This window comes from Gopherus evgoodei, chromosome 1 (assembly GCF_007399415.2).
Source record: "Gopherus evgoodei ecotype Sinaloan lineage chromosome 1, rGopEvg1_v1.p, whole genome shotgun sequence".
Classification (NCBI taxonomy): Eukaryota; Metazoa; Chordata; order Testudines; family Testudinidae; genus Gopherus; species Gopherus evgoodei.
The window spans coordinates 272,501,452-272,515,202 of NC_044322.1; the positions used below are offsets into that span (position 1 = coordinate 272,501,452).

Below are 13,751 nucleotides of genomic sequence, written 5' to 3' on the forward strand. Positions count from 1 at the left end.
CTGCCAGATATGTCAATTGCTCTGCCATGCACTGGATGTTACTTTGTAGAATTTTATTTTTAAGGGTGAGTATGTCTTCACTGTGAAGTAAGCCTTTCCTTTTTCCTAGCAGATGGGATTTGCTTCACGTATGCAGCAGCCGGGGGTTGGCCAACCTTCCAGCCAAAGTCAGTTTCTGCAACAGAACCAGTTCCCTGCTTCCTCCCCAGGAATGAGTGCGACAAACATGCCTATGACCCAGCCTGGCAATCAGACGCCAGTGTCTCAAGTATGTTTTTCACTTAAGGGAGCAGTTTCACTGACAGGCTTTGTGAGCTGGGTTTACTGTTCTTTTTCAGTTGGGTAGTTGGATTAATAGGGAATGTTGTTCTTTAATGCTTATTTAAATATCAGTGACAACTGGTTAATTGTATTTACATTTTTCTTAGGAGTTCGGGGAAATCTAAACACTGCAGCATATTGTGCATGTAACAAAAATGTCAAATTGAACAATCTCGTTCTGCTCACTAAATGAAGTGCAAAAAGTCAACAGTATTGCTAGTCATACTTTTAAACTGATAGGTGTTAGTAACTCAGTTTAAAAGTACCCACTTGAAGGTAATCCCTTCCCTCCTCGCACTTATTGTCTCAAGTCATTGTATATATCTACTTGTTTTCCCACAGGCACAAATGACCAGCTCTTCCTGTCCTGTGAACTCTCCTGTAATGGCTCCAGGTTCTCAAGGGAGCCATATTCACTGCCCACCTCTTCCACAGCCTACCTTGCACCGAAACTCTCCCTCTCCAGTACCTAGCCGTACCCCAACACCTCACCACACTCCCCCAGGTCTGGGATCCCAGCAGCAGCAGCCACAGGCAACACCAGCAGCCACCACCACTGCTCCCACCGCCCCCACCCCTACGGCAATGCCACCTGGACCGCAGACACAAACTATGCACCCCCCTCAGAGGCAGACTCCAACGCCTCCACAAGCACAGCTGCCTCCACAAGTCCAGCCTCCAGTTCCAGTCACCCCTTCGGCAGAGCAACAGCAGCAACCCCTGTCACAACAGAGCACGATTGCATCTGTGCCCACCCCAGCAGCACCACTGCAGCCTCAGCACCCCACAACACCTGTAAGAAAATATTTTTATTTTTATACTTTCCCCAGGGATACTCAGATGTGAGACAATTTCAGACAGGAGCTTTGTTTACTTGTTCTGTGTCCAAGACAATGGTCAACAACCTGTTTAAGAGGCATCTGAACCAATATGGGTATGCATTACATTTGAGAAGTACATTTTTGTCTGAAGACCCAGGACCAGTAAACTGGACACTGGAACACCTGACACTTCCATATTGGAAGGATTTTAAAGAATTTTAGTGCACATTTAGGAGCCTACTGCAAAATATAGTAGAAGTGTCTCATAATGCATTTATTTCCATGCATGTGTAGGGGTGGGACTGTACAGTAGGCATATGAAATGGTTAAACTGCCATGCTGTCCAAAGCAGATTTCAATAGCTTGTTTCCTCAGACCAGAGTTGTGCAGCAGTCAGTTTTTTTTCAAGGGAGGGGAATAAGTGAGGTGCAGTTATGTTTGAGGAAAAATGACAGCAAATAAAAAGCACATCTTAATGAAGTAAACTTTGCAGCATAATTGCTTGGCCCTTTTTAGTCACTGTGAGTTTCCCCACAGCTTTCACAGCCAGCTGTAAGCATTGATGGGCAGGTATCAAACCCACCATCTACCAGCAGCACAGAAGTGAATTCGCAACAGACTATCCCAGAGCAGCAGCAGCAGCAGTCACTCTTGCAGGAAGTGAAAATGGATATTAAAATGGAAGAAGAGGGGTCAGAACAAACAGAACTCCAGATAGAGGAGAAACCAGAGGTAAAAGGATAGCTAAATTTTTCTGGTATGAATTGATTGGGCAAGGTCAGTACTTCAATGGGAGATTGAAGAGAAATGAGAGTGCTGTGATTCAGAAGAGGGTATTCCCTCTAGGGCTGTAGCTAAGCTAGCTGTAGATCCCAGCCGCTCCATAATTTTAGGCACTCTCTCTCCTAGGCCTGTTTTTGAGCTGAAGTAGATGACAGCGCTTAAAATGGTGGCAGCAGCCAATAGGCTCTCGGCACTGAGGTCCTCAATTTTGCTAACCCGGTGACAGCTGAGCATGGCCTGCAATTGTTTTTCTGTAAAGTGTTCCCTAGTGTAAACAGTCACTATAGCAGGGGTGGCCAGCCTGTGGCTCCAGAGCCACATGGTGCTCTTCAGAAGTTAATATGCGGCTCCTTGTATAGGCATCGACTCGGGGGCTGGAGCTATAGGTGCCAACTTTCCAGTGTGCTGGGGGATGCTTACCACTCAACCCCTGACCCTGCCACAGGGCCTACCTGCACTCCACTCCTTCCTTCCCCCTCCCCTGGGCCTGCAATGCCCTTGCTCCTTCCCTGCCCCTCCCCCCGAGCCTCCTGATTGGGAGGTGCTGATCAGCGGGGCTGCCCGTGGTGGGTGGGAGGCGCTGGGAACAGGCTTGGGGAACTGATGGGGGGGCTGCTAATGTTTTACGGTGGCTCTTTGGCAATGTACATAGGTAAAATTCTGGCTGCTTCTCAGACTCAGGTTGACCACCCCTGCACTGTAGGCTTTATTCCCTAGAATAGTGAATTGTGCTCCTGTGGGTTATATCTTTGAGCTGAAAAACTAAGGTCCTGATCACTTTTCATTAAAGGAACTTGTGGCCTTATGGGAAAGTTGCTCACTTTTTGTCTTGCAGGGATAGAAACTATAGTTTCTATCTAAAAGCCAAAAAGTAAACTGGATCCTAGTGATCAGGGAGGTGGGATTCCCCACCAATTGCATGGGATGGAGGAAGAGAGGGTGAGGGGCAGTCTTCCTGATTTAATGTTAAATAAATTACCTGTAGAACTATTTGACTCTTGGCAGAGACCACATGGGGAGGAGTGAAGAATAGGCTTAGGTGAGAGCCAGGATGAGTGAGCAGGACTCATTTTTTCCATAGGAAGAAATAATAGGCAGACTGCAGCTAAGCCCAAAAGACACGCTATCTTACTATATCCTCACAACAAGAGCAAGTGAGGGGCTTATATTGAATTAAGTGAAGGGAATCTGATCTGCTTTTCAGATTAAAGTGGAACCAGTGGTGAAAGAATGTATAACAGAACCAATGGAGCAAGAAGAGAAGAAACCAGAAGTAAAGTCAGAAATGAAGGAAGAGGAAGAAAGACCCAATACTCCTGCTACTCAGTCTTCTCCAGCATCAGGACAGTCTAAGAGGAAAAGTAAGCAAGAAGACTGTTGTGGTCTTGGGATTCCAATCTCTGGGGGACTGGGATATTTAGGCAGAATCTGAACTTTCTTCAGTGTTTCCGGTTTGCATATATGAACTCTTCTCTTTGTAGCTCTTGGACATAAGTATTAATATTTCAGTAATACAAAAGTGGTCCTAGTGAACTATGTTCTCAAATGTTATCTGACACTGAATCAGGTATTAGACACTCTCTGTAAAATAAGGATCGGAGATCCTTTCCTGTTTAATAAACGTCTGTAGGAAATTATCATCTTACATAAAAAGGCTGTATTCTGAGCGTATAAATTGGCTCTTGGAAGAGCTGTAATGCAGGAAGACCCTATTCTCCTTCAAGTGATTGTGAATATGTACATTCCACTGAAGGTGCATGCACCCCCCACTGTACTCAAGTCGGAGAATTTGCCAGCTGTATAACCAACTGTATAACAAGGCAGTGCATATGTCACTGCTGTCTTCGTGATGGGAGCTGAGGGCATGAAAAGAGAATGGCCACCACCTCCTCCTCAGTTCCTTCTTAGTGCCTGTGGTCAGAGTTGACACACTCATTGTTTAGCTTTGATTATTCAGCCTCTAGAAAAAAAATTCTGTTACTCCATAATTATAGTTACAGTTAGGCTTTACTATAGTTTTGTTAGTCCTTTCATTTGGGGATTTAATATGGAAAAACTACCCAGGATTCAAATAAACAGGGCCATGATCACTGTTATGGACAGTCACAAAAGCTGCCTAATTTGCCTGGGGAGGGGTTGGGGATGGGGGATGGGCATGGGCATAGCATGGAGAAGGAACAAATGTCTTATTGGTGCCTCCTTTCCAGTGCAGAGGAGGAAACAGAGGAATTTCTGCTTTAAAATCCATTTTATGAAAAAGGCAATGCATTCCTCTTCAGAGCCTGACCGTAATCACAAGAGGATGGACAGCTTGTCCATGAGGAGTGTCCCTCCTGCTGTCTCCGCTTCTGAGTCCAGATTTGTTGAGAAGCACTGCTCTTGCTCTTCTCTCACAGCCTCCTTAAGACATTTTAACCATCTTTGTCTTCTGAGACTGGTAGCGAGTTGAAGCCTCACTCTTCACCTCACAGGAAAATCTCAGAGAAGATTTCTGGTGCCAAGTCAAGGTCTAGTTGCACACTGATTCTCGACAGCACCATCAACTCTGGTTCCCCTGGGGCCATCAAGACCAGTATCTCTGCTGTTATTTAGAGCATCTCATCCTCGACATTTGGGTCCTATAGATACTATAGGCAGTGAGAACAGAATATTTGCCTATGATTTTGGTGCCACCAACACGGCAGGCCTTACTTGCAGCAAAGGACCTTTTGTATCTTCCCCTACTGGACTCTCCTTTACTATATGGTCCAGCACCAGTAGTAAGTCTTGACCAATACTGTTGGCCGTGACATCATTTGCAGTCCTGGCTCCATCATTTCCATTGGCTTCTTGAATACAGCCCTCGGTGACTGCATCAACTTATCCTTTTGCCTTCCTGTCCCACTTCCATGACTGTTGGATGCATCCTCCATGTTGGTGCCTTTAGGACATGATCCCGATTTTGATGGTGCCGAGATGTCCACTAATGTCAATTGGAACAGCTCCTCTGCTCACCAAGGGGAGCCATATCTCCTTCAGACTTTGACCACTTGTGGAACCTCTGTATAAAGAGAGTCTCACCAGAAAGCCTTTCACTTTCCAGGGGTGAGGAATGCTTTCCTCTATAAACTCCCTCCTTCAGTAGGGAGTTTATAGACCAGCACAAATGGTCAGTAAGAAAAGACATTTTGCTCTAGGCCTTCCACCAGTGGGATTACCCAGTAATAGATCTTTTTGCAGCCAACCTGAGCAACAAATGCAGGAGATTCGGCTTCAGAGCAGGGTGAAGCCCAAGGTTCCATGGGAGATGCCTTTCTTACTCATGTCCATTCCATTGTAGGTGTGTGTGCGCACCCACTCGCACAAGTCTCCGACAGCTGTGCCTTCACGGTATCCGTAGGGTCAGTTGTGGCACCCTGTTGAGAGCTGTGTTCATGCATCAGTATATTAGGCGCCGCTGACCCCATACCCTCTCAGTTCTTTCTTACCGCCCATGATTATTGGTTGGAGCGCCTTGTCTTGCAGATCGCAAGAACATTAGCGGTTCTTTACAGCCTTTATCATCTTAATAGATTCATAGACTCTAGGACTGGAAGGGACCTCGAGAGGTCATCGAGTCCAGTCCTCTGCCCTCATGGCAGGACCAAATACTTTCTAGACCATCCCGGATAGACATTTATGTAATCTACTCTTAAATATCTCTAGAGATGGAGATTCCACAACCTCTCTAGGCAATTTATTCCAGTGTTTAACCATCCTGACAGTTAGGAACTTTTTTTCCTAATGTCCAACCTAAATCTCCCTTGCTGCACTATAAGTCCATTGTTTCTTGTTCTAGCCTTAGAGGCTAAGGTGAACAAGTTTTTTCTCCCTCCTCCTGATGACACCCTTTTAGATACCTAAAAACTGCTATCATGTCCCCGCTGTCTTCTCTTTTCCAAACTGAATAAACCCAGTTCTTTCAGCCTTCCTTTGTAGGTCATGTTCTCCAGACTTTTAATCATTCTTGTTGCTCTTCTCTGGACCCTCTCCAATTTCTCCACATCTTTCTTGAAATGCGGTGCCCAGAACTGGACACAATACTCCAGTTGAGGCCTAACCAGCGCAGAGTAGAGTGGAAGAATGACTTCTCATGTCTTGCTCACAACACACCTGTTAGTTCATTCCAGAATCACGTTTGCTTTTTTTGCAACAGTATCACACTGTTGACTCATATCTAGCTTGTGGTCCACTATAACCCCTAGTTCCCTTTCTGCTATACTCCTTCCTAGACAGTCTCTTCCCATTCTGTATGTGTGAAACTGATTGTTCCTTCCTAAGTGGAGCACTTTGCATTTGTTTTTATTAAACTTCATCTGGTTTACTTCAGACCATTTCTCCAGTTTGTCCAGATCATTTTGAATTATGACCCTGTCCTCCAAAGCAGTTGCAATCCGTCCTAGTTTGGTATCATCTGCAAACTTAATAAGCGTACTTTCTATGCCAACATCTAAGTCGATGAAGATATTGAACGGAGCCGGTCCCAAAAACAGACCCCTGCAGAACCCCACTTGTTATACCTTTCCAGCAGGATTGGGAACCATTAATAACTGCTCTCTGAGTATGGTTATCTAGCCAGTTATGCACCCACCTTACAGTAGCCCCATCTCAATTGTATTTGCCTAGTTTATCGATAAGAATATCATGCGAGACTGTATGAAATGCCTTACTAAAGTCTAGGTATACCACATCCACTGCTTCTGCCTTATCCACAAGGCTCGTTATCCTATCAAAGAAAGCTATCAGATTGGTTTGACACGATTTCTTCTTTACAAATCCATGCTGGCTATTCCCTATCACCTTACCACCTTCCAAGTGTTTGCAGATGATTTCCTTAATTACTTGCTCCATTATCTTCCCCCGCACAGAAGTTAAACTAAATGGTCTGTAGTTTCCTGGGTTGCTTTTATTTCCCTTTTTATAGATGGGCACTATATTTGCCCTTTTCCAGTCTTCTGGAATCTCTCCTGTCTCCCATGACTTTCCAAAGATAATAGCTAGAGGCTCAGATATCTCCTCTATTAGCTCCTTGAGTATTCTAGGATGCATTTCTTCAGGCCTTGGTAACTCGCAGGCATCTAACTTTTCTAAGTGATTTTTAACTTGTTCTTATTTTATTTTATCTTCTAAACCGACCCCCTTTCCATAAGCATTCACTGTTTGACATTCCTTCAGACTTCTCAGTGAAGGCCGAAACAAAGAAGTCATTAAGCATCTCTGCCATTTCCAAGTTTCCTATTACTGTTTCTCCCCCCTCACTGAGCAGTGAGCCTACGCTGTCCTTGGTCTTCCTCTTGCTTCTAATGTATTGATAAAAAGTTGTCTTGTTTCCCTTTATTCCCGTAGCTAGTCTGAGCTCATTTTGTGCCTTTGTCTTTCTGATCTTGCCCCTGCATTCCTGTGTTGTTTGCCTATATTCATCCTTTGTAATCTGACCTAGTTTCCATTTTTTATAAGTTTTTTTTTATTTTATTTTTTAGATCATGCAAGATCTCATGGTTAAGCCAAGGTGGTCTTTTGCCACATTTTCTATCCTTCCTACCCAGCGGAATAGCTTGCTTTTGGGCCCTTGATAGTGTCCCTTTGAAAAACTGCCAACCCTCCTCAGCTGTTTTTCCCCTCAGTCTTGATTCCCATGGAACCTTACCTATCACCTCTCTGAGCTTACCAAAATCTGCCTTCCTGAAATCCATGGTCTCTGTTTTGCTATGCTCCCTTCTACCCTTCCTTAGAACTGCAAACTCTATGATTTCATGATCACTTTCACCCAAGCTGCCTTCTACTTTCAAATTCTCAACGAGTTCCTCCCTATTTGTTAAAATCAAGTCTAGAACAGCTTCCCCCCCCAGTAGCTTTTTCAACCTTCTGAAATAAAAAGTTGTCTGCAATGCAGTCCAAGAACTTATTGAATAGTCTGTGCCCCGCGGTGTTATTTTCCCAACATATATCTGGATAGTTGAAGTGCCCCATCCCCACCAAATCTTGGGCGTTGGATGATTGTTAGTTGTTTAAAAAAAGCCTCATCCACCTCTTCCACCTGATTAGGAGGCCTGTAATAGATTCCTAGCACGACATCACCCTTGTTTTTTACCCCTTTTAGCCTAACCAGAGACTCTCAACACTTCCGTCTCCTATGTCCATCTCCACCTCAGTCCAAGTGTGTACATTTTTAATATATAAGGCAACACCTCCTCCCTTTTTCCCCTGTCTATCCTTCCTGAGCAAGCTGTACCCATCCACACCAACATTCCAATCATGTGTTTTATCCCACCAAGTTTCAGTGATGCCAACCATGTCATAGTTGTATTTATTTATTAGCACTTCCGGTTCTTCCTGCTTATTACCCATACTTCTTGCATTTGTATATAAGCATCTAACATGCTGGTTTGATCTTGCCTCCCAGTTTTGCCCTGATCCTCCTTTCTCTCTGCCATTATAGGCCACACTCCCTCTTGTTTCTACCCATCTCCCAGGTCTCCATGTTCCTCACTTACCTGTGGGCTTTGTATATAGTTTGTAGGTACTTAATTAGCCATTAAGTGTTAGGTTAGTTGGTAATTAGAGTCCCGGCTGGGACTTTGTCCTGAAGTGGGGCATGCTCCACTCTCCTAGCTTCAAACCATGTTCGACATGCAGCAGGCCAGTGCCTAGCAGTGACTCCCCCGACAGCTGCTTGAAGTGTTTGGGGGAAATCCCATAAAAAGGACAAGTGTCAAATCTGTAAAAACTTTCGATCTAGAACCCAAAAGGAGCAGGATGTCCGCTTGAGGGCCCTCTTCATGGAGGCTGTGCTTTGTCCAGCATCGGAGCCCTCCCGCTTCAGCTTTGGTATGGAGAGAACCGCTGGCACTAGGTGCTAACTAGCACTATTTCCCCCTTGCCAGCACCTAAGAAGTGGCAAAAGAAGAGCCCCTGGCACTGGAAGAAAAAGGTGCTTTGAGCAAAGGACAGACATCAGGCCAGGTGCCCGCCCCAGGGCTTCACCAGGAATCCGACTCCGGGGAGAGGCAGGGGCCCCTGGTCATGGATCTGCGTCATCTCAAGTCTCAAGACCTTGAAGTTTCACATGGTGTCCCTGGCCTCTGGCATCCCCTCCCTGGATCTGGGAGACTGGTACGCCACCCTTGACTTGAAGGATGTGTATTTCCATTTTTCCAGGGGCGCAGGCGCTTCCTTAGTTATATGCTTTGCCAGCGCCATTTCCAATTCACAGCAATGCCCTTTGGTCTCTTATCAACCCAAAGAGTGTTCACAAAGTGCATAGTGGCAGTGGCTGCTTACCTCCAGCATCAGGGCTTTCAAATTTACTCATACCTTGATGACTTGCTACTAAAGGGCTGGTCCCAGGATCAGCTGCGGTGGCATCTCAATCTGTTTTTTCCCACCCGTCGTGACATGGGGCTGGTATTAAATGAGAGAGAGTCAACCTTAACCCCCCTATAGTGCATAGAATTCATTGGAGTGGTGCTCAACTGTACTCAGTCCAGACCCTTCCTTCCCGAGGCTCGGTTCCAAGCAATGGCGGACCTCATCTCGTGCATGCAAACTCACCCTCTCACCACCGCTCACATGTGCCTGCAGTTGTTGGGACACATGATGGCCTGCACGTACGTGGTCTGGAACGCGTGGCTCCTCCTCAGGCCCCTGCAGGCATGGCTAGCATCTGTCTACATCCCCAACACACACAGCATATACTGTCGTCACATACCTGCAGAATCCTGTATCAGGTTTGGAAGGAATTCCTTTTGCTGCTTAATCCCCATCAGTGATCCTCGTCTCTGCATCAGACCTGGGGTGAGCAGCCCTCCTAGGCAATCTCTAAATGCAAGGTCATTGGTCTAGTCACTATTGCTCCCTACATATCAACATCAGGGATCTGAGTGATTTGCCTGGCCTGCCAAGCCTTCCTACCTCACATAGAAAGCAAGGTGGTTCAGGTCTTAACAAACAGCACAGAAACTGTTCTATACCAATAAGCAGGGCAGAGCCAGATCGTCTGCCCTTTGCCAGGAAGTCCTCAGGCTCTGGGACTTCTGTCTACAGCATGACATCTATCTCTTAGCTGCTCACCTCCCCAGAGCCAAGAACGCTTTGACAGATCACCTCAGCAGGATCTTCTCATCTTGCCACGGATGGTCCCTCCATCCGGAAGTGGTCAACTTCATCTTCCACAAGCGGGGAACTACCCAGGTGGACCTGTTTGTGTCCAGACAGAACAGGAAATGTCACATTTTTTTCTCAATTTGGGGGATCGACAGAAGCTACCTATCAGACACTTTTTTGCTCCTGTGATCAGGGGCTCTGTTTTATGCCTTCCTCCCATTATCATTAATTCCAAGTCCTCGTGAAGATCAAGCAGGAGAAGGTGATGGTGATCCTCATAGCGGCAGCTTGGCCGTGCCAGCACTGGTTCAGCACACTGCTGGATCTCTCAGTGGTTGTTCAGTTACAGCTCCTGCTCCCACTGGACCTGCTGTCCCAAAACCATGGCAGTCTTCTGCATCTGAACCTGGCAGCGCTGCACCTGATGGCGTGGCTGCTGCATGGTTGAATGAGCAGGAGCAGCAGTTCTCAGCTCATGTCCAACAGGTTCTATTGGGTAGTAGAAAGCCCTCCACTGGAGCAACTTACCTGGCCAAATGGAAGTGATTCGCCTGCTGAACCTCGATAAGGGCGCTCAGCCCAAGTGAGTCTCGCTGTAGTTAATCCTGGACTACCTTCTGCATCTCAAGCTCTAAGGCCAGTCCCTTTCATCTATCAAGGTCCACTTGGCCGCTATTTTGGCCTTTTGGCCGCTGCTTGAGAGGAGGTCACTTTTCACCCATGACAGCCAGGTTTTCAAGGGCCTTGAGTGCCTCTACCTGCATGTCAAGGACCCTGTTCCTCCTTGGGACCTGAATCTGGTGCTGTCGCAGCTCACAGGGACAGCAGCCTCCCCCCTCTGGCTTCCTTCTCTCTTCTCCTGTCCTGGAAGGTCACATTCCTGGTTGCAGTAATATCTGCTCGCCAGGTCTCTCAGTTTAGGACACTCACCTTGGAACCACTCTATACGGTCTTTTACAAAGACAAGGTCCTGCTGAGGCCACACCTGGCTTTTCTCCCCAAGGTGGTCTCCGTTTCATACGAGCCAGGACATTTTATCTGTCTTTTTTCCAAAACCATGTAAGTTAGAGGAGGAGCATAGGCTGCATTCCCTAGATGTCAGGAGATCGTTTGCTTTCTACACTGAAAGGACCAAGCCATTCTGCAAGTTGGTGCGATTGTTGGTTGTGGCGGATGACGGTGAAAGGTCGCACAGTGTCTGCTCAAATTTCTTTTTGGATCACCGCCTGCATTTGCTACTGCCATGATCAGGTGAAGGGGCCCCCTCCAACAATCGTAACTGCCCGCTTGAACAGGACGCAGGCCTCTTCAGCAGCTTTTCTGGCCCAAGTGCCTATCCAGGACATCTGTAGGGTGGCCACCTAGCTGTCTGTCCATCCATACGTTCATGTCCCACTATGCACTTACCCAGCAGGCCCAGAACGATACTGGTTTCGGTAGGGCAGTACTACAAGCCACTAAACTGTGAATTCTGAGCCTACCTCAGAGGATACTGCTTTTGAGTCACCTAGAATGAAATCAACATGAGCAAGCACTAGAGGAAGAAAAAAGATTCTTAGCTTTTGTAACTGTTCTTAGGGGTGTGTTGCTCATGTCCATTCCATTACCCACTCTCCTACCTCTTTGTCAGTTGCAGGCAAGAAGGAACTAAGAAGGCGTAGGGTTGGCGGTGTCTAATATACCGACGCATGAGCGTGGCGCTCAAGGAGTGCCACAGCTGATCCTACAGATACCACTACGGCAAAAGTCTCTGACAACTGTGCAAGTGGGCACGCACATACCTAGAATGGAACGATCATGAACAACACATCTTGAACAGTTACAAAATGTAGTTATGGTAGCGTTTTTCCCCTGATCAAGCAATCTGCGGTACACATTCCTTCCAGTCCCTCTCATTCTGAGAGTGGTCAGGAAACTAAAAAGCGACAAAGCAATCTTCTTGTAGCACTAGCCTGACAGGGTCAGCATTGGTTCAGATCTTAATTAGCTCTCCACTTGGTCACCCATAACTTTATCACTGGCTGAGGATCTCCTGTCTCAAAACCAGGACAGGTTTCTGCATCAAAACCTGTAGTCTCTCCACCTCACCATATCAATGATCTCTGGTTGCATAATCTTGAGTGATTATGCACCCTAGATGTCAAAGCCACCTTGGTGAGCAGCAGAAAAGGATTCCACCTGAGCCATGTATGCAGCAAAATGAAAAACATTTTCCATCTGGGTGGAATCTCACCATTTACCACCAAATTGCACAGAGATTATACCTTTATTGGACTATCAACCACATCTAAAATACTGATTTTTCAATTAGTTGTTACTACACCTAACGTGCATCTCTACGGTGCACCCTCCCATGGTTACCTTCTGTTTTTTCACATCCTGTGTTTTTCTAGATTTCTAAGGGGTCTTGTTAATGTGTATCCGCCTATGTCTGATCTGGTACCTTTATGTGATCTGACTCTAACACTGTCTTGCTTAATGTCACCCCTTTTGAGCCCCTGGCAACATCATTTCTTCTGCTGTTCTTAGAGAGAGTTTTTGGTTTTTTGTAACAAATTCATGTATTTAAAGTTGGAGCTTCAGGCACTTCTGGCTGATGCTCCTTTCACAGTTTTCCACAAAGATAGTTTCTCTTAGGTGCAGCCTAAATTTATGCCTTTATGTAATATCAATATTCCATCTTACTCAGTCTCCCAATATTCTTCCCAAATAGAGCCCTGTGGAGATACAAATTTGTATCTGCAGATATAAATTGACATCCGTGGACCTGAAGGGCTCTACTGGGAACCGCAGTGGTGAAAGGAGCAGCACTGTTGGGCCACCACTCCCAGGAGCCAGTGCCCCATGCTTGCAGCTCCTCTGGCATGGCTCTACTGCCTGCAGCTGCACCAGGCTCGCTGGCTGCTGTACCTGGTCACATTAGTGTGTTCAGGTGACTCTCGCCCCCTGGACAGGAGATGCAGACCGCTGTATGGAAGGAACTCTTGTTTGGGAGTATGCGTGCTGCTTGAATGCACTAGCGCGACCAGGGACAGCTGCCGGTGAATCTGGTGCCCACCCCAATGGACAGGGCCAGGGGTGGTACAGCCACTCCAGAGGAGCTGCCAGTGCAGAGTGCTGGCTTCTGGGAGTGGCAGCCTGATGTGCTGCTGCTTTCGCCACTGTGGTTCCCAGTAGAGCCTTGCGGCTCCACGGATACAGATTTTATATTCACGGATATAAATTTTTATCCATGCTGGGCTCTATTCCCAAGCCCTTGTCTTCCAAGGTTTAAGAAAAGCTTCTAGTGTGTTCGCAGTGCTTTGTCATTTTACCTGGACTGTGCAGTTTTTCCCATAATCTCGCAGACTGTTTATAGCGTGTGCTCAGCATCTCATTGGATTTAGGACTGCAGATTTTGCTATGTTCTTAAAGTCTGTCTTCCACTGTGGGTAATAGCACACTCCACTAGAGCTCATTCCACTTCATCAACCTCTCTGACCAACATCCCTGTAGTGGACACCTGCAAAGCAGCAGTGTGGTTGTTGGTGCATGTCTTCTTCAGACACTACACTGTGTTAAAATCAGCAAGTTGGGGCTTTAGTTTCTTTTCAAATAATCCAAAGTCCCTTCACCTGTAAGAAAACTGCTGGTGAGTCACGTGCAGTGGAAAGTGTGTATGCATAATCACTGGAAGAAGAAAAAGTGGCTACTTAACTGTACAAT

At 46.4% G+C, this 13,751-nt stretch overlaps 1 protein-coding gene across 2 annotated transcripts in view; it reads left to right on the top strand.

The window, feature by feature from the left end:
• The window catches only part of LOC115643178 (histone acetyltransferase p300-like), a 125,239-nt gene that overhangs the window by 80,542 nt on the left and 30,946 nt on the right, over positions 1-13,751 (top strand). Inside the window, exons 13-16 of one of the 2 annotated variants that reach the window (XM_030547029.1) lie at positions 110-268; positions 664-1,116; positions 1,680-1,874; positions 3,130-3,286. In XM_030547029.1, coding sequence (XP_030402889.1) covers positions 110-268; positions 664-1,116; positions 1,680-1,874; positions 3,130-3,286 — 964 coding nt within the window. The remainder of the gene's footprint in view (positions 1-109; positions 269-663; positions 1,117-1,679; positions 1,875-3,129; positions 3,287-13,751) is intronic. The other variant, XM_030547037.1, reaches the window with a different exon arrangement.